The sequence below is a fragment of the Rhea pennata genome, chromosome Z (assembly GCF_028389875.1).
Source record: "Rhea pennata isolate bPtePen1 chromosome Z, bPtePen1.pri, whole genome shotgun sequence".
NCBI lineage: Eukaryota > Metazoa > Chordata > Aves > Rheiformes > Rheidae > Rhea > Rhea pennata.
Genome location: NC_084702.1, coordinates 79,446,385 through 79,473,630, shown reverse-complemented (window position 1 = coordinate 79,473,630; position 27,246 = coordinate 79,446,385). Strand labels below are relative to the sequence as shown.

Genomic DNA, 27,246 nt, shown 5'->3' with positions numbered 1-27,246 from the left:
GTCTGACACAACTGACTTTAGAAGTCATGCAAACTCATGGCTGTCTTCCCCTAATGAACCACCTAGAAGCAAATTGTGGGTCTGTTCACTGCCACGAATGAGAGAGTTTTCTACTTTGGAAATGAAAGGCTTCACAGAAGAGAAGCTCGGTGCAATTCCCAAAGGTTAATCTGATTTGCCGAGCCACAGCTGAATTATTAATGATTAGCACTGTGGTTTCTATTATGGAAGGAGCACACAGGTAGCAACCGTTCTGCCAGCAAATCTTTTAAGCTAGCAGAGCTAATGTCTGAAGAAGCTCATCTGACTCCTGGACTGCTTGGGCTACAGGGAAATTTAATTATTTAGGTTTCTCACTTGCTGCTTAGGTATCAACTAGAAATACTAGCTCATAATTGAAACGCCGCTGCTCAGCTCATGGCAAGAGAGGAGAGAAGCCGCATCAGTTGCGCGGAGACAAGACTGGCCAGCATAAGGAGATGCACCATACTGGAGGCTGAGCAGCACGCCTGAACAAATTCCCCTTGAAAGCCAAAATAAAATAAAAAAATAAATAAATTTCAGAATGGATCAATCCACAAGACTTTTTCTGACCACAAACCAGCTGTAGGATATTGCCAGGAGAGTCCAAGCAGCTCAACTTCACAAAATGATTCAAGTTTAAATAAGACAGGATTAAGTGAAGGCCATATGTAGTAACCAACTTGTTTCCATGTTTCTGTCTATATGCATAAAAATGCTTTTGCTTTTACTTAAGAAAAACCCAACATATTTATTATAGTTTGATTTAAACAAGCCTTTCTACATTTTAATTGCAATTCCTAGGAAAAGGCAGTTTAAAAACAGGTTAAATTTAAAAAAAAATGTTCAGTTTCTGCACTTTGGTGAGCCTAATTAAAATGATATTAAGCTTCTTAGCTGCTTAAATACATATTTGCCTGGATACTGCACAAAAAACCACTCCAAATTTAGCATAATTCTCATTTTCAGTTGCAGTCAACATGCCTTAATGGGTCTCATCTGTTAGTAATCAGTGCTGAAGGGGGAAAAAGCCCTATAAATGCAATATTGGATTAAAAATAGGTTATTTGAATCAAAGTTTCCTGCTTCCTATTTAAACCCCTTTGGTTTTTAAATCAAGGCATCCTGCAGTTGGAACCGAAAGGCAACCTTCATTTCCTGCACTAGTAATAGTTGTACATCAGGGAGCAAAATAAAGTCCTGGCACCCAGGAGCTTGCAAATCCCAAGAACAGAGAAGATGGAAGAAAAATTCAGATGATGGCTGGGATTTTTTTTTTAAATTATTTTTAACAATTACCAACTTTTTTCAGGACTCGTAGCTTAAGCGATAGTTCTCTCGATTTTATTTTGTGGCATGGGTACTTGGGTATGTGGTGTTAATTGCCATCCAGTTAATAGTCCCAGTTTTTGCCATCATTAGGCCCAAACAGATATGAACAAACGAGAAGTTGAAGACGTTACCAAGCCAGTAGTAGCCAAGAGCCCCATGGCTATAGCTATCAGGGCAGAGCTCGATAAACACTTGGGCACCTCCAGCTTTGCTATTAGCGTGAAAATCAGAGAGGCAGGAAAAGGTCTTTTTATTTATTTATTTTTTTTTTTTTAAAGTTAGGAATAGTGCTGCACAGGACAGAATTTCTCTTCCGATAGCTGAATGGTTTTGTAACTTGCTTTAAGCACAAACTAAAACATGCCACTAGTCTGAACAGAGCAAGGTTGTACACACACTTGTATGGGGACAGGAGAAGAAAAGCAGATTTGTCTGTTTTTCAAGCAACTGCAATCAATATGGTCTATGAAGAGCATTTAGTCCCACGAGCCATAATAAGCACCATACTAGGGAAAACTTTTTTTTAATTAAGACAACACTTCAAAGGATCGCTTGATATAACTGTGCATGCAGGAGACCTTTTCTTAACTCAGAGAAAACAGAGATTTTCCTGTCAAAGGTTCTTGATATCAGTTATCGCTTTTACCTAAAATTCCTTTACACAGTTATTTGCAAGCGTTGTTCATTATTACTCTCTATAGGCTAAGACCCAGTGTGAATGACATGAAATACCGGTTTGCTATTCCTCCTCGGGGATGGAAAGGAGCATGTGCCCTCGCATACGGAAATTACAGCCTCCTGAAATAACACGTAGCTAAACACCGAATAAAATACTCCTGGGTAAAAGTGCTTTGAGCATTTCTTTCCACTGATAATTATTTCCATCAGTGCCTCTTCAAAAGGGGAGTTAAAAAGAAAGAACGCATTTTTTTTAAGCTAACAAAATAGCAAAGCAAGAAGAACAAAGACCTTTTCAAAAACAACTTTGTCTCAACTTTTTAGATGCGTACATGGGTCCATTAATGGAACAAAGCCCAACTCCTCTGGGACCATGCATGTGACTGCCTGTCTCCTTTTAGGCAGCATGGCCAGGCAGTCTCTCAGCCATCTAGACAAGGGCAAGGAGGTAAATTTGCTCACCAAATACATATTCATCAGCTGTTTCTTCTCTCCCTTACAGTTCCCACCACGTCCATGGGCGTAGAAGGCCATGGGTGTGAAAGCCACACTTAGTCACGTCCCAAAGAGGACAGAATTAAGGCTGTAGGAAGAACATATGATTTCTTTCTCATGTATCAGATAATTAAATTGGTGTTACCTCAGTTTTACTTCCTTGTTTTATGAAGCTTAAATATTAGAGAAGCTGACATTTGGAAGAGTACAAGTTAGCACTGGAAAGCCCTAAGTTGGCTAAGTTTTGGAGGAGTATTTCATTAAACCATCTGGCAGGACTGTCAGAAACACTGATATTTAGCGCTATTGCCAAATGTATGCTGGTGAAAGCTGAAGAGAGGCACTAGCCAAAGAAAGAAGCAAGCAACTATACACAGAAGCAGCTAGATTGCAACGTTCTGAGGTGACTCCTGTGGTAGGACACTTCATTCCAAAACATTGTGAGCACACCAAGGATTCGTATGAGACAGGAACTCACGGAGAACCTGAAATTGGGACACCAGCACATTTTCCAGCTCACAATTCAGCGTTAACTGCTTAAGAAAGAAAGGTGTAAGGGCACAGCGAGCAACTATAGTCTGTGCCTAGTCTTCCTCGTGAGAAGCAAGAGAAAGTAATAATGAAAACACAGTGTCAGGATACGGGCTGCAAATAACGAGCACACTTGTGAGAATTTGCCCAAGGGAAAATAGTTTAGAAAACTAAAAACTCCATAGTAACAGTCTGAAAGCTGTTAACCAACATCTAATTAATCACAAACTGTGCAATACCCACAATGAAACATTAAAAGAAATTGCAGGCAGGAAAAAAAAACCCAACAATGTAGCAACCAAGCTTACTGAGACCAAAACAAGTACTAAAAAAAATAAAAAAGTGTAGAGCCCCACAGCGATGATACCCAAACAGAAGAAACTTTGTCTGAACTATCAGTTGTTAACTGTGAGCAGCCAAAAGCAACGTTATGTTGTATGGCATTAGTAGTTTTGGGTTTTTTTTTTTTTTCTTCCTTGAAAATAGCTAGCAGAAGGCAATCTGCAAGACCTCAGCTTCACACTAAGCATGAAGAGTGCTGCTGACAACAGCAGCCTTTGCACTGTGGTGAGGGTGGTCACATTGCAAACTGGATCACCTGTTTTAAAAACAGCAGTTAGGCTTTGGCTAGTTTGCAATTACACCAGCAGTCAGAGTGCACGTCAGCTGCGGGTTTGATCACTTTGCTGCTCCCCCTCCAGTACAACCTTCAAATCCTGCATCTTTCCCACTCCTGTGGTAGAAAGCTGCAGCCCCACTGGTTTTGGCCGTTGATGGGCTGACACAGATACCACGCCATCTGCAGAGAGCTGCAAGGCCTGTACACCTCCTGTGCCTATTACTATATGGGTACCATTTATTCATGATCCAGACAACTCCTACTTTGAACAGTAGGAATGAAACATTTTGAGAACAATTTTTAAACAAATTCTGAAAAAGGATCTGTTATCTTTCCTTGATGATAATCAAGGCATTAGACAGCTCCTGTCAGTCTAGTTCTCCCAAACTACCATCTTGCTCATTACAAAGTTCCTCTCGAAGCCTTCCAGAGCTCTCCTGCATACTTAGGCCTTTCCTTACTGCAAAGTGTTCACTTAAACTTGGTCCTTCTTCAGCCATTCCATCTCTTCCTGCTTCTTCCTCACACTTTTAAAGTTAAAGCATATAATCACCTAGTAAATCCCTGACAGAAAAAAAAATAGTCAACATAATGTAGATTATTGAAATAGCCTTGCATTCATGAGTCCAGCTACATTCTCTAGCAACACCTAAGCAACAGGATCTCCACCTAGTACAGGATGGAGAGATGAGTCAGACAATCAAAGGAGAGCAGCAGAAAAACAGAAGTCAGCCTGTTGGACAGTCTGCAGCATACTCACAAAAAAGTTCAGAAGTATAAACATAAAATAAAGGGCAAGCCACTGAAACTGCTTTATGAAGAGATTTCTTTTTATTAAATGGAAGGCCTAAAGTTCTGCATTTTCAATATGAAAGAGTCTAAAGAGTACGAAGAATATAAGGCACTTAGTTATTCATTCTTCTCTTCCAGCCAAACACATCCAAGAATTTTGGATGAAAAACAGTAGACAAAGCATGGAAAGGCTGCTGAAAGGAAAAAGACAGCTTTTGACAACAAAGAACAGAGGACAGCGTTTCCTTTGCCTCAGGCTCTATTTTGTCAGGGGCTGGTTCATCAGCTCATTTTAGCACAGGCCCTGCCTCAAACTTCAACTGCCAATACTTGAGTATGCTGCAAGCCATGGGTGCTTGCTCACCTTCTTTCTCATGCAGTAACATTAAGCATAAGATTCTCTGTACAAGCCTACCATGGAATTCCCTACAGCACAAAAAGCTGGGCCAAAAACAAGAGAAAAAAAAAAGGACTTTATGATCCATGGATGCAAGTCTCCATAGCTTATCTGATATAAAATAAACATTGTAGAAAGTAACAGATGGACCCAACTGACAAAATTCAAATTTTGTACTTCTTCCTCTTTTGCTGTGTTTTTATGTGAACATGGAATATATTCCAGTACTATGCAGAGACCATAGCTTGAATCTTGGCAACCCAAAAAACCCCTGAAAGACCACACTGCAGAATCCAGTTTTAACACTTGCCAAAGTCTCTTTTGTGAGAAGGTTCAAAATTCATTCAGAGTTTTCTGTTCATCCATATTATTGCTGACAATGTACAACACAAGGTATTTTAAGTAAGTTGGTTAGTATAACAACCAGTACAGTCTCACAAAAGAAAAAAACCATAATTTTTCTTGTCAAAACAATTTTGCAGTTGAAATTTATCACAACCATTCTACTCTAGAATTTACTACAGTAATAAGATTTCTGAATGCAATCTTCTGTAATAAAAACTGTAAAGAGTTTAATCAGTAAAAATAAGTGAAGTCGACATCTTCAGTTAAAATCCACTGGTCTACTGCTTCAATTCTAATGGGATAGGACTGAGCAAAAAATCTGGCTGCATAATGAAGTATGAAAACCATATGGCTAGCAGAACTACCAAACATCAGTCTGGAAATGTTTAAACTACTTCAGATCTTCCTGTTCAAGTGATGTAGTAAACTTCAAAACATACAATTAGGATAAGAAGAAAAAGATTAAGAAAAGGAAATCTGGAAATTGGTTTGAGGCATTAGAGGAAAAGAAAAAAAACCCACACAAATGCTTCCTTTGAGTAATGACACAGTTTTAAATATAATCTCCATCTCAAACAAAAAGAAAAAGAAGATTAACAGAACTTGCAGTACTGGCATGAAAACATGATTAAAACCACCTGTAAACACAGGTGTGTGTCAATTGAGCATCTGTTTTGAATTTGTAATTTACCAAAAGACAGTAGTTTTTCAAGTCTGTAGAACAAAACTAAAATACTTCAAGGTCATTTAATATTTCCAATCCTAATTTAGAAGAGAGAATTTTTCCTTTCCACTACCACCTTATAGGAAAAAGGGGAGTTGAATGGGAATGCCAATACATACTATCTCTCTGCAGACAATATAACATGTCTGCATCTCAAAACGCTTTAGCCCTCCATATCTTGCACAGGCAGAGTCCAGGAAACTCTCTAGCAGATGACATAGCGCACAAGTCGGGAGCCACGGACTTCTCTCACTCTCTGGCAGTGACGCAGGATATTGAGGATGCTATGAAAGCGCTTATCCACCTTCAGCTGAGTGAACTCTTTGATATCAGCCTCCACAATAAAGAATTCACCTAGAAAACAAATAGTGACCTTAATATAGAAATCATGTTGTAGGATACATTTAGCACTTCAAAAGTAACAATCCGATCTAAGAAGTCCACATACTAACAAAAACATATTCAGCAGTAGGATGACCTCACACCATTTCAAGAACTTTGTCCTACATTCCAATTTTGTCATCAAAAGGAAGAATTACGAACCTTTATATTAAGTGCAACTAACCTGCTATGTCCCAAAGCTTCACTCAATGAGGCCAGTCTGTTGTCAGCTGTATCTACTAAAACCTCTCCAATAATCCATGCTCTTCTACTGGGGTATAAAGTATGCAGCAGCCCCAAACACCACCTGGGACCAGCACTAGAGTCCAGACAGAAGGCACTCCAGTGTACTGCAAGATGCGGACAGCAGAACGTAAATGGACAGCACATCAAAAACAGCCTTGACGACTAACAGTCAGTGAACTTCTCTTTCAGTGCTTGCCCATACATATCCTACTTAGTGACACACAAAGCACTGACCTGAGCAAAAGAAAATAGATGCTCAGGGTTTGCTTAAGGATCACAGCACAACTTCACAAAGAAAGGCATCACACTTCGGTGTTTCAATCACAGAAGAGAGTTCAGTAGTAGCATAACTTGAATACCAAGTGATTGCTTGGCAGGTCTCCGAAATAACACGTGGTGTGATGGTGGTCTCCCAGCAAGCATTAAAGTTCAAGAACTGGTCCTTTGCAAATAAAAGGACAGAGCCCTGCATACAAAGCTATGCAGCCCACCTCTCCTCTGATTTCTATCTGATTTGGGGAACAATAATGCTTAATTAAATTAAGACAATGTAAGAAAAAAACTGCTTGGAACAGCATCCTTTCTCTGTCTGTCTAAGAATATGGCATAAGAAAGGTTCTCCATTGGAGCTGGCAGTCCCTCCATTCTCACAGTTGATTACTTCAAAAAGGAAATTCTCATTATCAAGTGCTTATAAGAAACCAAGGCCTGAACTAGAGCTAGAGCATTTGAAATTCCTGCAACAGAATCCCAAGATAAAATCCCCACAAGTGAACAGTACACACAAGAGGAAGGAAGGAAGGAAGTTGTTCCAAGTGCTCCATTCCTAAATCCACTGTGATCTTATATTCAGTATTTTTACGCTGTTCAGAGGGGAAATAATTATATATCTAGTAAAATGACTGTACATTTAATAAAACCTTATATAATATTACAGGAAGTAACAAAGAAAAGCAACCTGAAACCAGAGAATGTACTAATTAAGGTATGAGAATGAAACATACAATTATCCTTAAGGAGAGTAAGTAGAAGGAAATAATATATCCTTCCACAGGATCATGCTTCTCAATCTTGCAGGAAACAAGTTAGCAAGGTTAAAGGAGCTCTAGCTTGGAAAAAGGAGGGCAACCTTTCTCCTCCTCCTTTTACCTTAGCAGTGAGGCAGAGGCAGCATCATCCTAGATAACTTAAGATGGTATGACTCTTGTTTTTATTGAGAAAGACAGCTTCCAGTTTAACCCTGGAGAAGTAGCTGATGTTAGCTGTTAAACTGAAGCTGCCAGGAAGGCTTTTTTTTTTTTTTTTTTTTTTTTTTTTTTTTAAAAAAACATGCTTACACAGGTAAGTTTGTGTTTTAAGTAATACATTATTTTATCTTTAAATCTCATCTTGCAAGTCATCTAACAGGACACACTGAATTCCAAAGGTATGTCCAAAAACATGACAGTCATTAAAACTGACGCCCTAGAATGCCCATCATAGGGCATGGTGCCACAATGTGTTGCTCAGATAAATCCAAAGCATAACAAGTTGCACTTTCTCACACAAAGAAAGGCTGTTTTGAGAGCTGGTGACACAGAAATCTAATAGGAAGTAGAATCTCCCAGACACAGTAAAACTGTCAAAAGCTTGGAGATTTCCCCAAAACAGGGCTACACTGGAAACTGCTGGGAGCTTGCAACATTGTCAAATTCATATACAGAGGAGAAGATGTGGAAAAGTTTCATTACTGGTAGGAAGAGTCCTACATAAATAAAACACTTTTAAAAAAAATGTAACTACAGATGGAAGAAGAGGATTTGTAATTTCTAGTAATAGAGTAATATACCAAAATGGTGCACTCCCAACAGAGATCTGCTGCTAAAAAAGGCAAGTTGTTGTAAGTACTAGGAACCCAGGGATACTCCACATACCAGTTACACAACTAGGTAGAAACAGTGTGTCTTTAGAAAAATCATATTCTGCACTGATTAATGTTTGCCCAGAATTCAGGGCAGCAACATTCAGCATAACCATGTGTCATTCATTGACAAAACAAAGCTGGTTAAAAGATCATGGTTTGGTTGGAAATAACAACTCCATGCACTAAAGAAGTAACTAAACTAACTTACTAAATCACCTTACTCAGTGGGAAAACACTCTGACAACCTAGACAGCATCTTTGCTCATCTTGAAATCAGAGGAACAGGTCAGCTGGCAACCAGCCCAGGCTGAGAAACAGTGGGAATCCTAAACACACACTAACAGTAGAAATTTAAGCAAACAAATCAATGACTGCACAACCTCATCCTGAAAAATGCAATGGATAAAGACATTTAATCATTTTGTGCTGATCAAATAAGAGCTGTCTGTCAGGCTGCCAGACCTCTCTCTAAACTTTCTAGATGATTAGTCACATACAAAAAAAAGCAACCTCTCAGATGCTAAATGTCCTAGTTTCATAACTGAACTCTCCAACATAAACAAGAAAATGAAGAATGGCTCTCAGCTACTTGAAGGAATTAAAAGTCTCAACAGTCTCATATACACAAAAAAAACATTCTCTGACAGAAAATTCTCTAATTAGTGGTACCTTTCTCAAGTGTCTAGAATGGTGCTCTCATTGCAACTGATGCTGCCGAGGACCACAACACAGATTAAACAGCATTCCAAGCATAGGAAGGATGTTCTGGCATTTAACCTCTCTTATAGCTATGGGTTAAATTCCTTACTATTGCCCCAAGGGCAGTGACAGTTAAACCAAAAAGTTTATTGTAGGTTAACAATATTCAAAGCTGCACACTAATGACACCTAACAACTGTCAAGTAGACAAGTAACTTACAGACAAGTACATCTCACTGAAATAGAGCTATTTTCTGTCAACACCTTGATGTGTCTTTCTCTCTTTCAGCTACCTCCTTAGCAGAACGGTACACTTGTTATGTACAAAAGGGTCACCCATTAGCATTGCATTGCTAGAACTTTGAGTCCCATAATCATCCTGGGCCATCACAGCACCGAGAACACTGACACTAAACCCCAGGGATTGACAGGACCCATACCTATACACTCCTTCAGCTCTGCCATTTTCATGGCTCCACAGACCAAACTGTCAATATTTTGACATTTGTTTCCACCCAGGAATTCCTTCTGTGGTTTTGACTCACCTTTTCCTTCTCTGTGGACTTTAGTTTAAAACTATTATCAGAATCCAAAATTCAACTGCTTTTGTTTTAAGATATCTCAGACTAGTAAGCACCATCATTAGATTGAGGCAAATTTTGTCTACTGAACTCTATTTGAGCCCAAATTAGAGGCCAGTTTTACGAGATAGTCTAGTTGTATGTGTTTGGTATGCTTTTATTAAAGTCTTTTACAACATTGACTTTCATCTGACAAGTTTGTCCCGTAGCTCTCAAAATAAAAAAACATATTAGGCATGCCCATAGTCTCAGAACTCCCTCCCGGCAGATGAGTCACATTTGAAATCTAGCAGCTAGTTGTGTTGTCATGATGCCACAACATTGAGACAATCTTGATCATGGATAATCCAAAGTAAAGAAAATAAAGTTTTAGTATCGCATAAGGTGACTTTTTGGTATACAGTGAATGCTAAGGACAGTCTGTTAACAGCAGAAATTGAGAAGCAGGTATCAAGATGATGTCTAAGAGTTCTATTTTGGTGAGACAGAAGGGAGTTTGCTCCACGCTATGTCTGAACTTGGAAATATAAGGGCATTCTAGGGACATCTCCAAGCTAGACATACACAGTACTCCCCTTCCAGGAATAGATTATATATATGTACTCGAAAGGAATGTCCAAAAGTAGATTCTAATATTAGAGATTTACAGTGTCACATATCTGTGCAAAATGAACCTGTAAGATATGACCAGCTTGTAAATTGAAACAGACAGACATTTCGGTGCAATTATGCTCCTTTATGCTTCTAGAGGCAGGACAAATTCTTAGGATACACAGATAGCCTTCTCTTCCACAAAGCCACTGTGGGATGACTGATTACCTTTTCCAACTTTAGATTAAGTTTTTAAAATAGCTGATGTCCACTCTAGCTTAAAAGCTGAAAACTCAATTCATTCAGTTTGGTTACCAAGTTTATTCATAGCAATTCCAGATTAAAACTTACGTGTGTTTTAGCAAAAACCTTCAGAATGCACAGTGAAAATGACATGCTTTCAAACTAGATAAAGGAATCAAAAGTTATTGGGAAACTATTCAGTCAAAATAATAATCCTTGTTCCTAAATTATATCGCCTCATCTAGAGTCTCATAAGCAGTGCCTAGTGCAAGATTACATCACCCTGTCTCCGAAGGATGCAAATTCTGCAGCAGGTACTAGATGAGCTAAACATTTGTCAAGATGTAGCAAAGGAGTAGGAAAACAAGAGCTACAAGGTCTTGCAATGAGATGAAGCCGTTATCTAGCCATGGTTCTTAAACAGGAGGTCAGGCAGAAAGCCTATTGTCTTAACAGCTAACTAGTCTGAGCCTTCGATAAGCTACTGTGGCACTGTTGCAGGTACAGAACCTGTGTCCTTATCCAGATATAAATAACCATTGATGCTGGCCAGTCCCCAGCAGGATTTCATTTAAAATTATTTGGGAAACAATGCTGATATTTTAGGTACTGTTTTACCATTGTCACCCATTCCTCTGTTATTACTAGCTCAGGAGACAGGATATTAAGGTAGTACAAAAAAGGCATGAATAAACTAGACTCCTGTTGCAATCGTGGTGACAATCCAGTACTCCAAAGTAAACGTATTTATCGCCTTTGTGGTCTAGAATACTATGTGGAGATGGATCTCATTTTTATTCTCCTTCATTTATATCAAAGGGAGAACTACCCTCTTCAGTCAATAAAGCCAAAATGAAAGTTCATTGCTTTGGGCTGCCAAAGCATTGTTGATGTCTCCAGAGGGAACAGAAACTGTTCAGGGCCAAGTCTGATTTAGACTGTGGCATCCCTGGTGGGAAGGAAGGGAAAGCCCTTTTAAGTCTACAGATTGTTTTGTGTTTTTCTGTTCCCCATCTGAGAATTAGTTGCAGCAGGATTTCCAAAGTTTTTCAAAACTGATGCTTTTAAGGAACTCCCACAAATTAGACTACCAACTTTCAAAACACACTGATGGTCTGTTTTCTGAAAATGAGATGCTTCAGGTTGAACCATAACATGAAAAGCGTCTACTGTCATAAGTCATCTAAGCTCTTTTCGAGTAGTTTTATACTTGCATTGCAACATCCACATGCTACGAGTTTCGTGTTAACAAATGTAAGAGATACCTTTTGTATCCTTAGTTTCTTCTTCCAGGAATCTGTGGTAGAGATTTCTGACAGCTGCATTCATAGATTTTAATGGCTGATGGAGGATCCTGTACTTGCTAACCACGGCCTTGTTCATGTCTTGAACCACTGCATTAATTTGATCATACGTTAAACGACCTCTCATGTACCTAATAAATAAATAAATAAATGGTTAACAATAAAGTTTCTGAAGCGCTGTGTTTATTTTTCTTTCCCAAGTCCTAGTTGGACGTAGTATTCCTAGGTAGAGACTGTTTCTTCTGCTTTGTGTTAATGAATCTGTGTTTTAACTTGCTGGCATTCCTTTGTTTTTTTGAAGAAATACCAGGGTTTTTCTTCTTCTAGTGTACAGCCCACCTAACTATATAGGCACAGAAGTTCTACAGTACCATCATCCTTTTCTGAGTCATCAGAGAAGTTCATAAAACTAGTATCAAAATAATAGTATTTGCTGACAACAGCCTAGAGGTACAGGAAACACAAGAAGATAAAAACAAAGTGATGTGGAAATATTAGAAGAGTAGAGTATTTGCAAGTAAGGTTATTCTGTATTTATAAGTGTAAAGACATATTCCAGGAAAGGAAATAGACTACAAAGCTACAAACTGGGAAGCAATTTGAAAAAAAAATATATCACTACAATAAAAGTCTAGGCTAAATTTAGGATTTAAAATAAAGCAGTTAAACTGTTTGTTTTGGTAATTTTTCAGATGTTATTGCATATTTTCCAATGACATGTTTGAAACAAACAGTAGAACATAAACAAATACCATAAGGAAAAGCCCTGCATTCTGCCCTGCTGCAACATTCTCACGAACTAAATGCACTCACCCCTGCATAGCACTAAATCATTATCACACACACACAAAAAAAGTAAAAAATACAATGCAGAGAAATGGCAACAATTTTTTTTTCTCCTCAGAACATTAAATGCCTGTTATTTTGGTAAGCCTGAAAAAACAAGGCTGCCATTCTCTTGTTAGAAAGAATCACCTTTGATCTCTAAAACACAGAACAAAGCCTCCAGAAATCAGCCTACTCCTTTTAAACTTGGCTGGCACAGTGAAAAGCATTTTGCTGCTACTACTATTTTCAAAAAAAGGGAAAATGAAGCCTTACTGCCCTGTTACAGAGCTTAGTTTCATCAGAGCATTCACATGCTAAAATGGGTATTATATCACAGGTGCAGTGCAAGGCTAACATGCTTAGATTGTTGAACAGGGGAATCCTGCATGGCATGGTATCATGTTCCAGGGACCTACAAATACAGAACTCGGGTAGCTTGGATACCTTTCCCTTATGCTCCAATTCACCTTACAATGGGAATATTGTACACAGAGAGGGACGGAGAGGCTGAGATGACTTTAAGCTTTCTTACTTCAACTCATTTAGGCTGTTTTAAGGTATTACCCCAATATAAACCAATTTCACTGAACATAAGCAACTGCCTTAGAGCTTCCACAATCGAATATACAGCAACCCTATCCCAACGTATCATTTTCACTTCCAACTTTCTTCAAACAGATTTACAGAAAAGCAACATCTGTCCTCTGTTTGTGTTTGGTTCAGTACCAGTTTGCAGGTGCGTGAAACTATATACATTCTATTTAGTGTAACACTAAAAAGTATTAAAATTAAAAATTAATGTTTTTTTTTCCCAATCTGTCAGATGACTAAAAGCTGTAAGGCAGTAAGACTGAAGAGATCAGTGGACAAGAAATTGTTCCTTCATTTTAATCTGACTGCAAAAACTCAATTTTTGAAATTCTTGCAAAGAATATAAAGCACAAGTAGCTAATCAATTAAAAATTCAATATTCTAAAATATAATGTGGGTTGGCGTTCTACAGCTAGCAACCAAAAGGAAGTGCTTGTTGTGGTTTTTAAAATAATCACTATTTGGGGGGGGAAAAAAAGAAAAGGAAAAAAAAATCTGCACTAGATATCTTGGAATCCCTGAAATCAAAGTAATTGCTCTGATTTCAAATTGACTTACCACCAAGTTATTTGTAGCCAGTCAGTTAAGATCATTGTTTTCCCTGCTATAAATACAAACACGCTGTGGTTTGTAACTTGAATTTAATAGGAATCAGAAAAGGCATGGCAGTAGTAAAAATACTACAGAATCTTTAGCAACTAAGCACAAAAGGCAATTGGTATTTTACAGATTAATCCTATTATCTTGTCATGCAAAACCCTGCAGAGTAGATCCATCCAAAAAACTATGCAGATAGATCAACACAATGTTAGATAACAAGTTTAGCTTCCAACTTTATTCGTATTTTGATTAATCCAGATTCAAAGTTGGAGGCGCAGCCATTTTTATAAAATACTCTACTTTGCATTCGTAACAATGTTTAAAGTAAAAGAGCGCACCATCACCCCTGAAACGCAGTCACATTCAGCGTAAATGAGTAACACTACCCATAACTATAGAAGTACTCTGTCTACATACATGAACTGCAATTTATTGCTCTATCTGTGGTCCTCACCCTTTTCAAAAAGCCATGGAGAAATCTGTAAACTATGAGGATTAAGGTCCAAAGTGTAAAATGACCTTATTTATGTTCCTATGTTCCCACTATCAGTGCAGACATAGCCAATACAGTCAACAAAGCCAGGAGACAACTCAGCTCATCCCAAAGTAGAAAGAGAGAGGCAGGATTGCCTCTCCTAAAGCTAAGAACCCAGTGCTTTCTGAGATGCCTTCAAGCATTCAGGATGCTCACATGGGGCTAGCAGATAATAGCAGCTACAGAATATGCAGTAACTAAAAACCTGGCAGGACATGCCAAAGCATCTTCAATGGCACTAGACACCTATGATTCAGCAACCAAAACACACCCTTGGCAGCCGAGCTGTTTTCTGGCTTTACTGACTGATTGTATTGATTAGATATTAAGATATTAGAGGGGCTGAGGCACTCAGTGAACAGAGATGTCTGTCTCACAGATACATAAATGTAGGTGCCTTCATCTAAAACTAAATGCTGCCCAAAGTGTCCGCAGTTTTTATTCTACGTGATCCCTATAGTTATGCACAAACTCAAGCTGTTCCACAATCCTCTCATATTTCTATCCAGCTATGGCTAACAAACTGACAATTGTTGTCACTTAGTTCAGTCCATATATTAATATAAAAATATAATAAAGTTGATAAATCTAAATTAAATGGATGATTTTTGAACTTGAAATAAATTTCAAGTCTGCTTCATTCCACCAAAACCACATTCAAAACTCAATTCTACTTTTTTTTTTTTTTTTTTTTTTTAAATCAGAACTGATTTTTGGATCCACAGAAGCCCCTTCAATAGCACACATTTTCCACCTCAATCATTAGTATGTTCTTCAGAGAAAAGCATAATATTGATCTACTATGTACATAAAACTGGAAAAAAGACAATCTTCCTAGTGGTCAGCCCTCACCTGCTCAAAAATACCTAGACTAAAAGAAACATATTCCCCCAAGTTACCAGCTTCTGAGAAATGAGCTATAATGCAAGTGTAGATTCTAAAAATATTATTTTTAAAAAATAAAAAAATTGAAAATGAATAAAGCAAATATTTTAATTTGCTCAGTCAACTGAGACATCTACTGTCCAATATCATAATCTTCCTGGAAAAAAAAAAACACCTTTCTGGAACAGATTTGAAGGTTAAAATAATTTGCAAATTTTTTATTGGGTGAGAATATTCTATCTGAGCAAGGTACTTCCATATCTGCACCTTAACACAGTGTGTACCTTTGTTAAATATCTGCTGTAGAGTTCTAAAATATCAAGTCACTGGAGACTGTATGTTCTATTTATTGCCCTACAGACATTTGGGATAGATTCCCATCCACATTCAGCATAAAGAGGGCAAAAACACCTAGATCTTTCAGCTAAAAATTTCCCACAGCTGTGGTGGAAAGGAAGCTGGGGAATGAGATTCTTAGCTGATGCAGAACCCATGATACCAAACCGATAAGGGATTTAGACCCCTACACAATGATACAGTTGCACTTTAACTCTTTCAGATAAAATTAGCATATGCACAATCCTGTGCTATCAAAGTCAGACAGCTTTGGGATCAGAGCTTAAAAAAAAAAAAAAAAAAAGTAGTATCCCTTCTTACTATTGCTAGAAGGTATAAAAGAAAGCCTACATCAAAACTAGTGCAGATTGACCTGGAGAACTGGGACGTAAACCAAATTCTGATTCTTCTAGCAGAATATACTAGGTGTGAGAAAACTGGGGTTATAAACATTTGCTGCTTAGATTAGACTAAACAGTAAGTGAACTTGCAGGCATAGTAGACTCCCCAATCACATATTACAACATTGCTAGATAACAAAAAATATTGGTAGATTAATAGAACTATTTAAATTCATGCCAGTCTCTCCCACAGGACATCAAATATGCTTTTCCCCATCTGAATAAAGATATTTCTATAGCACAATAAAACACAGTCAAAGATACAATCTTTCTATAAGTAAGCAATGAATACAGTAGTATCCAGTTAGCCTCTGTCTCCATACTCGCCACCCACAAACACCATTGGAAAATGTTCTACGTTCAGGGATAGTAGAACACTTGAAAGTTAGCAGGGAAGATCACCGCCTTAACTGGAGTTTAAAACAACATTTGGCTGGAATGGTCTAGGTCTACTTTTCTTGCCTTAGCACAGGCAAAGGCCAAGAATCTGCACACTCCAGCTTCACCTTTCCAAAGTTGTACTAGGAGAAAAGTACCTAAAGGAATAAAACACCACAAACACTGTAGGTAACCTGCAGAATAAAAACACTAGTGACATGCATTTTTAAGAAGTAACAGAAAGAATACTTCATTATTAGCTCAACATTCACGCGCCTTCATTTTAGCACTGAGCCATCAGTGGGAGAAAATGGACGTTGCTTACCTGAAAACTCTGGAAGCTCTAAGCACAGCCCCAAGAAAAACATGCACAGACACACACACACACAAAAAAAATCTTATTGAAATTGTCAGGGCACAGGCTGAACTCTGAATTTAGGTAACAGTTTGGCCTCAGGCATGAAAGGAATTGTCTCATTTTTGCAGAGATATTTGTCATTGCCCCAAAATCCCATTTAAGAAAAAGTTATTCCTGCATGAAAGCCTTTGAGCAAGGGTACTTATTAACCAGTTCCTGATGGCAGGGAGAAAAACAGCTTCCTATTCCAGAAACTCAGAAAATTTCAGTGGGAGGTGGGTTTTTAACAACTTTGATTTCTGTTCTTGTCTCGAACAGGTAAGTCAAAACTTGACTTTTTCCAACACCAAAAGCCAGATCAATTAAAACAGTACTTATCTTTGCCTTTTTTCTTTTAAGAGCAGGGCTTATCTTTCATCTTATGAGATGATGGCTCATTTCATTGTCAGTTCTCAAAACAAATAGTGAACCTAACTATTAGCTAATATGTTTCTGTTCATAAAATGCAGTGACTTTTCAGATAAGCAGTTTTATTTTAACTAATTAGTTCCAATCTCCCCAACATATACATTAAAAATGACCTAATTAACTCTGTCTGCTTCATTTTCAGGTTTCCTCATATCACAGAACGACTATTTGGTGCTATCAGCCTGATAATTCATTATGTGGAACATTAAAATTTCAAAATATTTCTGTCAGTCTCAGTTCTGCAAGAGTTCACATTCCCAAATCTGTTTGTCTCCCAAAATAGCATGATAGCACCTAAAAAAAAAAACATGCTTACTTACGCAGGAACATTTTCAAATTCTTCTGCAGTTATTAAGGCTGCTTCTTTAATAAATCTTGGCTCTTTTACAGATTTCTTTGCACGTTCAGGTTCTGAGACTTTTGTTTGTTCTCCACATTTCACCGTTAGCCCAGTGATGCTGTAAAAACAAATGAATATCAAGTGTATAAATAGCAGATAAGCAGTCAGCAGAACCAATATGTTATCGAGGTCTGCTCAATCACAGGATAAGTTCCAAACAATCTGTTAGGCTCGATGAATACAATTCATGACCTTTTCTGAAAAAATAAATAAATAAATCACTTTCAAATGCTGTATTTTAGCTGACTTCATTACAACTCTTCATTTCTCTACAAGAAAGATGGCTAGCAGGTGAATTGGAAGCAATCCAAATGCAGTACTGCAGTTAAAAATTCAATGTATCACTGTATTTCACAGAACGTGATGCCTTACATTTTATCAGATGAGCCAGTGCATAGAGCTACGGTTTAAAAGGCAGATTTGAAATGCTTCACAGCTCTTTGAAGCAAGTTCAAATCTTGGGAAGCCTGACTCAAGCATTAATCTTTTGAAACAAACTCACTCAACACCATCCAGTAGCCTGTATGATTCTCTTAGGCAAGATGCAAAAATAAAAACCCCCAAACCGAGGTATTTCCTGCTTCGAATGATTATTATAACACTACTTCTTATAAATTTACCCCCTCCTCTAAACCTGCAGCTCAGGGCCTTGAGCACTGAACTGTTTGCTAGCCACCCACCTAGCTACTGTCCTACTCATTGGTAGCAGGACAGAAAAGAGAAGGATGCATTTGGCCAATTTCAATGCCGTCTTGTCATCAAATACAAGGATAAGACTGACATGAAAAGTGCAACAGAAATAAAGTGCCACCAAAATGACATATTATAAAGAATTGAAACTCTCCTTTGATCTAGCCTTACCACAAAAAAGGAATCTTTGTCTCAACCCTCAAGATACAAGGCCTACAGCACAAGACAGTGAATGGCAAAGCAGTGCCCCATATATTCAGCTACAGGCCTAGCATCTCACTTTTTGTGGAACATGACGGCAGTGCAGAGGACAGTGAGTGCCACCTGCTGGACTCCCCAAATGTCTGGTGCATAACACAGAGCAAAAGGGGAAAACTCTGTTCTGTGCCCCACCACAAAGCAAAGCAATTCTGAAATCCAGGAAAATGAAAAGGAAATTAAAAAGAAACAAGAGTTCTCTGAATATATTTCAGAAGGCCATTTCTCAAACTAAGGGTTCACATCTAAAATATAGCATTCAGAAGATTAAGTACTCCTGGACACATCATCCCTTTACCAGCTAAAACTAATCCAAGTTTTAATACAAGCAGTATTGCAACATCTGAGAACACTTACATAGAATCTAAACATTATATTTAATTTTTCTCTTCTGTAACCTCGTTTCCGTATCTTTAAGTTTTTACTTTGCCAGAACAAGCCTGTAATGTTTTCAGCCTGAGGCTTCTCTGGCACTAGGAGCAAGACTGGGTAAAGCTCATAGGCTCAAGACATATACTGGGAGCACTGAAGTCAAATGGATCAATGCATTGCTTCCTGACAAGCTACAAGGATTGAAACATAGGCTGGCATCTCCAAACACTAGAATCTAGAAAAGATCCCTGTCTGGTATACACTCACATCACTCAAAAATAAAAGGTGATTCCAGCAGGCCAGAGAAGGAGCTGATCACTCTAAGAAATCTCCTCACAGTTATGATGTCTTAGAAGCTTTTTGATTAATAGAGAGCTATTCTGTTTCACATACTTGTGTCTCATTCTCTCACTTCAGCTATTTTATTTTGAACGGCTTTTTCAGTATAGCCCTCTCACAGGTAGATGGACATCAGCGCTAGCTAAAATAAATTTTAGGCCATGGGGAAGGAATAAAAACACCACAACTGGAATTCAAGTCCCCACAGCAAGATGCTTGAGTTAGAGAATTTTTTTGGTTTATGGTTTTGGAAAGGGCTGTGTTGAAATTCAGTTCTAAGGACTCCAAATTTGGATCACTAACCCATCCACAGAGACACTGCAACTATCAAATTAGCATGTTTGCAGTTCTAAAGGAACAATGCTCAGACTTATTGAAGAGTTAGCTTTCTACTATAATATCACAGCTGCTACCAGAAGCTTCCATTTGAGCAAATTGGTATCTTACAGGTTTTATTTCAGGGACTTGATAGGCTCTAGCAGAAGTCCAGTATTTGGTAACGATCAGTCTAGAACAAACTATAGGTCAACACATATGACAGCACTGGGCCCCAGAAGTTCACTGTCAATATCCAATAAAAGGAGTAGAGCTGTACAGTGCTGCAGCTGTACCTGCCAGCAGCAGCCTGCTACCTCCACACTCAAGTGTCACATACCAGCTCTGAGTTGGTTTAGGCAGATGAGGAGGAACATTTTCAAGGAGGTGACGTGCTTCATTTTGATCTCTCTCAGCAGACTTCTGGAGCTCCTGAAATTCACGTTAGACTTCAGAAATCTGAAACTATCAACGTGATGCAAACGAAATCACTTTACAATTAGGACAATGCTAGAATAATTCATAAGTTGATTAACAAATGTTGTTTGCTCTGTCTCCATAATTTCAATTTTTTAACTAATTTTCCTAAGAGGAACTAGCAAAGCTAAGAGTGAGCAAACACGAACATCTCTGAACACATCCTCAAAATGTCAGAGAAATCCAAGTGGGTAAGGAGTAATTTTTAACAATATGCCCTAACAGGTTTGCGCAGAGGAAAGGTTGTGATAATGGTAGGAAAACAAAATTCTTCCTTCATGAAACTTATCTACATTCCCAAAAGTAATTTCAAGAAAACATAACAAATGAAGGCAAGAGAAAAAACATACTAAAACAACAGACAGAATATTCTAATTGAACATATTGTTTCCATAGCTTTTGCATATATCTAAAACCAGAACCACTCATTCAGACCCCTGTATTCATTATTATAAAGACACACCGTCAACATGCAAAAATATTGAAAAGTAGTGCTCTGGATTTTTCATTCAAGCTTATATGACTTGTATATCTACCAAACTGGGGAAAAGAGAGAACACCACGAACTCTAAACTTAACAAGCATCTCTGACAATCTTTGTCCACTTTGCCAAGCTTTTGGGTTATCTTGGTACAAGCAGCTCTTTTGTCTTTTAGCACAAAAGCAATGAAGTTTTCAGGCATTGATTCTTGGTTGTGCTGCTGCTTCCTTTTTCTTGTCATCTTCCCTACTTTTGCAGGAAAAGTTCTGACAACACCATTATCTGGAAAGCACAACTGCACATGAGGTAGGAGAGTCAGTAGGCAAAGCAAGCAAATGCTTTCTCCAAGGCTTTATCATTCCAGGTGAGCAACATTACCTGCAATAAACTTAGCGCTTTTACAGTTACTGCCTGTGATACTTGTCAGCTTTTCCCCAAAGAGCAGAACGGCTTGTTTTTCTAAGTGTTCACTCTGCTGGAGAGCTGCTTAATAATCCTCCAGTAAGTCTGCTCCAAGTCTCAGTTTTTTTAAAAAAGAATTGTGAGAGTTTTATGGGCTACTGTGACTTCTTTAGTCTTCTACTCCTATAACCACATTGTTATCAATAGATTCTACAGGCATATTGCAGGAAGTATCCCATTCTTATCTGGGCTCAAAAAGATAGATTTTGAACAAGAGGAAAAAGCAATGGACTAGAGAACGTTCTCTGATTCTCCAAAGGCTTCTAGCAGAAGAAATACCTTCCTAAGAAAAAAGAATAGGAAGCTACTCAGACATCTTATCTAAAGGTAACAAGGAATTATGAAGGAAGACACCCAAATTTTGTAAGCGCAAAAAACACATGCTTGAAGAGTGCTCTTCACTAGTAGCATAACCTTTCAGAGGTTACATTTTTAAAAATGTTTGTTGCTGTTCAGCAAATCGTATTTATTTACCTTGTCTTACAAAACAGACGCATCCCTTACGAATCATTGATTCCTTCTGAGCTCACAAAATATGTTCGCAATTGCTTTAAGAGTTGTATGCAAGCCAAGTATGGTTCACTAGCAGAACGACAAATAACTGCCAGAAAGAAGCATACTATCAAAATACGATATTACAGACACAATTAGCCATGTCACATCTCAACCCTAAATGAGCAAATAATTTCTGCTAGATCAACAGCCCTCAACATGTAGACACATTGCCACTAACGTCACAATATCATTTTCCCCAGAATTTTACCACAGTTTTGTGGAGACAGCTATTTAATTTTTTTTAAACAGTTTTGCTTCATTCTAATGTTTATCCTTCCACCTGGCAGCAGTCTAGAATGATATCCTCACTTCCTGAGAAAATGATTGCTTAAAGAAGTTTTATTCTGCTGTCACTGCCAGCGACTCTTGTGAAAAGATATACTTTTCAGTAAGATCACGTCCAGGCAGGTTTTGAATATCTCCAGAGAAGGAGACTCCACAACCTCTCTGGGAAACCTGGTTCCAGTGCTCTGTCACCCTCACAGGGAAGAAGTTCTTCTTCATATTCAGCCGGAACTTCCTGTGGTTCAGTTTGTTCCTGTTGCCTTGTCCTGTCGCTTGGCGCCACTGAAAAGAGTCTGGTCCTGTTTGTATACATTGACAAGATCCCCCCTCAGTCTTCTCCAGGCTAAAAAGGCCCAGCTCTCACAGTCATTCCTCATAGGGCAGATGCTCCAGCCCTCTGATCATCTTTGTAGCCCTACGCTGGACTCTCTCCGGTAGCTCTATGTCTCTCGTGTGCTGGGGAGCCCAGAGTTCAGGGGCAGGATCATCTCCTTTGACCTGCTGGCAACACTCTTCCTAATGCAACCCAGGAGACCATTGGCGTTCTTGGCCACAAGAGCATATTCCTGGCTCATGGTCAATTTGTCATCCCCCAGCACTCCTAGGTCCTTCTCTGCAGAGCTGCTCTCCAGCAGGTCAGCCCCCAGCCTATAGTGGTACATGGTGTTATGCCTCTCTAGGTGCAGGACTCTGCACTTGCCCTTGTTGAACTTCATGAGGTTTCTCTTCACCCAGCTCTCCAGCCTGTCCAGGTCTCTCTGAATGGCAGCACAGCCTTCTGATGTATTGGCCACTCCTCTCAGCTTGGTACCATCAGCAAACTTGCTGAGGAGGCGCTCTGTCCTTTCATCCAGGTCACTGATGAATAAGTTGAACAATACCGGACCTAGTACTGACCGCTGGGGGACACCACTAGCTACAGACCTCCAACTAGACTCTGCCACTGATCACTCTGAGCTCTGCCTTTCAGTCAGTTCTCAATCCACCTCATCGATCTATTCTGTGTCATTGACTAGTTCTGACATGGTGGCAGACTGACACTGATCCTTATTATCTCTAGATTTTTTTCTTAGTACTTCACTACTTCCACTTAATTCTCTTCTACTCAGTTTGACTAACAGTGAAATTTAAGAAAAGCAGATGCAACAGCATTGTCATAACAGAATTATAACCATTACAAAAGCACTAAAGTACCAAAAGGTCACCAGCATAGCCACTTAATTGAATTCTGCAGCATGAATCAGGAATACAGTCTGCAGACAGTCTAGTTCGTATTTTGTTAATAGAAGGGACAAAAGCTGCCACTGGAAGAAAATTCTTGGCAACAAGGTTTAAAATGAGTGCACAACACGTCAACTGAATTCTGAGTTTGGTCTCGGTCATGTGGGTGATTACATACTCTTCCCATCCTAATTCAGCAGATTTCTCTCTGTAAAAGAATAAAGTGATTCCTGAAAAAGTTCCTCTTTTTACAAATAACATTATTTCTGAACTGTTTAGGAAAGAAAAATCTGATCCAATGTCTTCTGGTATGATTTGCACTAACAGTGATCACAACATCACTGTTGCAACCAAGACACATTTACACTTGTAAGCAGCTTCTTGAATCCAAACGTATCACATCAGATCTACAAAAGAACACTCAGGGACTTGGGACTTGTCAAAGATTTTTGAATCTTTCAATATTTTACAAAAGAAAAAAGGACTACCTTGAGTAAATTGTTCAGTTTTTCTTGCTGCTGAACTTCCATTTCCATTTTATTCAGGAGATCATTTAGGAGAACCATCTCATGTCCTATTTTACAGAGCATAGATTTCAATGATGGTTCTTGACCTGTCAAGAAAAGAACGTTAAGCAAAAAAAAAAAAAAAAAAAAAATCCAAAAAGACAAACCACCATCACTGCAAAAACAAAACCACATTTCTCTCCCCTCCCACAAATACTGATTGCCCACAAAAATTTATCATCTTCTCCAACCACCATATCTTCGCAGGAGAAGCAGAAATATTTTCTGGTCTGTCAACTCTCTGCTGCATACTGCCAAATAAGACTTCAGAGCTGCTGCAGCAGTAAAGGCTCCTCTCTGCTATGATGCTGAAAAGCACTAGGCTGTTTCTACAACCACCACAGCTTAAATGAAACCTGGCTCCCACAGCTGCTAGACCTGGTGCACCCTGTTCTCCAGCACCACCACCCTCTGCTCAGCAGAGCTAGAAAGGTACTGTTGTCCTCTTCAAGGAGGGTCATCTTCAAGCAAGGAGTTAGACCAGATGTCACTTTCAACTAATATTTCTATGACGCTATGTAACATCTATTTGTGCCTAAGAAATGTTAAAAGATGAGCCTAAAATATTAATATTAATTGCAGTACATCAGTTAAATTTGTTACCCACAGTGTGTTTACATCACAACTAGCCACTCCTGGAACATTAGAAGAGGCGCCTGTATAAACTTCCATCAGTTCCTTTGCATATTTTTGTAATTAGGTTTAATGTACTCATTAAGATATTTTTCTTCTCTCACCTGGAACTTTTCCCACGAAGTATACAGAGTATACAGTATATTAACCACCTGTCTCTAAGTTTCTCAGAGGAGTATCTTCTCACTTAGTCCAAGTCCTCTGCTGCGCACCTGCCTCTAGTTCCCTGACGATGCTCTCATTTTGCCACCCTTGCTCACTTCTAATAGTTTAGTAGAATTACCTATCATTTTCATTCCTTGCCTAATCAGAGCATCCCCATTTCCTGCAAGGATGTGTAGGGAAGACTGACACTTTCCATTAACACTAAACTAAGGAGTAGTATTCTCAAAATTACACAATTGTTTTTTGGGAGAAAAAAAACCCACACAGTCAAGGTAAGAACAATAATGATTACTACTGCCAAAAAACATTCCACAGTTCTGCACTACTACTAATAGCTCCTCAAGGCAGGCATTTAGATCTCCAGCCCTGCCTGGAAAACCCCTTGACCTTTTCAGGCACATTTCTCTCTATATAAGAACACACTAAATCCAACTCAAAACCTACTCTTAATTTCTGTTACCTATGTTTCTTAACTGGAGAGTCTTTTTGATAGTTGAAATCTTCATGTTGATGTGCAAGCATAAATCTTCCAGATCTAAAGAAGCCATATTCCTCTACTGTCCTACAAAAAAAAAAAAAAAAAAAAAAAAAAAGCAGTAATTTTAAAGACCTACACATCCAACATTAAGCATTTAAGCAGAATTTTAAAGTGGATCCTGATCTGTCAAAGAAGCAAAGAGAAACTTAGTTGAAACCATAAATATAGAGTAACTACTATTTACTTTACCAAACTGCAAATAGGACAGGAAAGATAAAGCAACTGACGCTAGACTATGTAAGTGATATGCCCAAATTCAGTAAATAAATGGAGTCCAATATCAATATAATGAACTCCCATGAACATGGTTGTGCCTGCATCAAGGGGTTTACCTCTGTATAAGTTAGAGATTTACTGTAGTAAAGAAGTATGATTTATATAAACTATTGCTATAAGGCTCTCTGAGAGATTGCACCAGATGATCGATATTTAAATAATTTTTAAAGACAAGGAACTAAAGGAACTACTTCCATGCTAACACCTTATGGAAGCTGGGAGCACAAGAAGTATCACTGTATGCTGATTAGTCCTGTATGAGTGTATTTAAGCTGTTAGAAAATAACTGAGAAAAACAAAGTTGTTGAAATGTATCCTCCCCAAACATGCTACAATAAGCCTCAGTTTAAAGGAGCTAATCTTCTAACAATTCTTAAATTCACAGAACTTGCACAAGCTCCCTCTAGCGGGGAAAGAATATCTGAAAATAAAGCTTTTGTTTTGCTTTTAGTTTTTAAATACTCTGAACTAGCACAAGCTTGCTAAATTAGTTATCTGCTTATTATCTTATTCTCACGTGACACCTGTGCATTTCTGACATCTTGCTGCCGATATCCCACTTACTTACAGAAAGGTAGTGCAGACCAGTGTTTTTTGCCTACTAAATTTATCTAATAAATCTGATATCTGTTTGGGCTTAGATTCTAATACAGTGCAAGTGCTTCCGTGTTTAGAGTATTCATAACTTAATAAAATAAGAAATAATAAAAAAAGTTAGCTCTTACAAGGGGAGAGGGATAATGGCTCTATCGAAGAGGGCTCACAACCTCCCTGCCCCTGCCCCGCTCTCACCACAGCGGCGACCAGAACCCCCTTCGGTGGAGGGGGAAAGAAAAGGAAGAAGCGGCGAAGGAAACCTGCTCCCCACCGGCCTGAAGGAGACGCCGAAACCGCGGCCAGAGAGCTCCAGCTGCCGCCACCCTCAACCGCCGCCTGGTTCAAACGCGCCGGCCGTTAACGCCCCAGCGGCGCGGCGCATGCGCAGAAGGCCCCGGCGCATGCGCAGAAGGCCCCGGCGCAGCCGTTGCGCGCAGTGGGCGGGAAGCGCTGAGGGGAAAGCGGCGGCGCCGCTTTCTTTGCAGAGGCGGTTAGCCGGCAGCGGGCGTGGAGGCTCCCGTCTGCCGTTCACGCTCACCTTTCCTCGGCTGACCCTTTCCATGCCGCCAGGTGGGCGCGGTGAATCCACATAACCTTTAAGAACTAAAGGTTTTTAGCGCTGCCGGCTCTCTGGTGCAGGGCTGCTAGGGTGGTTTGCATTTGCTACTGAAGAAGAGTTACATTAAAATCTGACCGTAAACCTTCTGTTTTCTTTTTTTTCCTCCCTGTTGATTATTTTCAGGAGCAGTAACACAGAGAATAATGCATATGTGGGAGCAGATTCATGTGCAGTATTTCCCAGACCACCTGATGATGCCTGAGGGATAAAAGATGCCATAAATACAGGCTGTCCTCGCTCTGTTTCCTGCCTGCTTCTCACGTGTTTTTTTTTTTTCTTTCTTTCTCCCTGGTCTTTGGCATCAGGACATCCGAGACCCTGACTGCCTCCCGCAGTAGCACCAGGTGGCACTTAGCACCCATCTGTACCCCGTCCCTCCCCCGAGCTTGGCTGCAATCCATGATCTGTCCTCTCCCACAGCCCCTCCACAATTTCTTACCTTCTCTTGCAGGTTGGCCCAAATATTCTGTCATTATCTCCGTTTAGCGTTTGTTTCTTAGGCTGAGCCACACACAACAAAAACATTCATGTTGCTGGTTATTTCCCCAGAGCTTCTCAGGATTGGACTATGTCCTTGCACACAGAGGACAGAGAGCTTCTAACCAAGCTGCTCTTCCCCTTTCGGCCACCACGTCTTGGCGTTCTGCATGAGAACTGGGATTCCCTGTCAGAAACGCATGCTCCCGCTCCCGTCCCATCTTCATAGGTTGTCTCAGCCCCTGCCAACTCCAGTGT

At 39.2% G+C, this 27,246-nt stretch overlaps 1 protein-coding gene across 1 annotated transcript; it reads right to left on the bottom strand.

Annotated features, from left to right (window-relative positions):
- Positions 1–5,661: 5,661 nt before the first annotated feature.
- Positions 5,662–26,159, bottom strand: SKA1 (spindle and kinetochore associated complex subunit 1). The gene is made up of 7 exons (XM_062599967.1): positions 26,088–26,159; positions 24,942–25,043; positions 23,606–23,730; positions 19,977–20,068; positions 17,583–17,720; positions 11,844–12,013; positions 5,662–6,288 (listed from the first exon to the last, which is right to left on the bottom strand). Exons 2-7 carry the CDS (start codon positions 25,027–25,029, stop codon positions 6,140–6,142), a joined length of 762 nt encoding a protein of 253 aa, XP_062455951.1. The 5' UTR covers positions 25,030–25,043; positions 26,088–26,159; the 3' UTR covers positions 5,662–6,139.
- Positions 26,160–27,246: the final 1,087 nt, after the last annotated feature.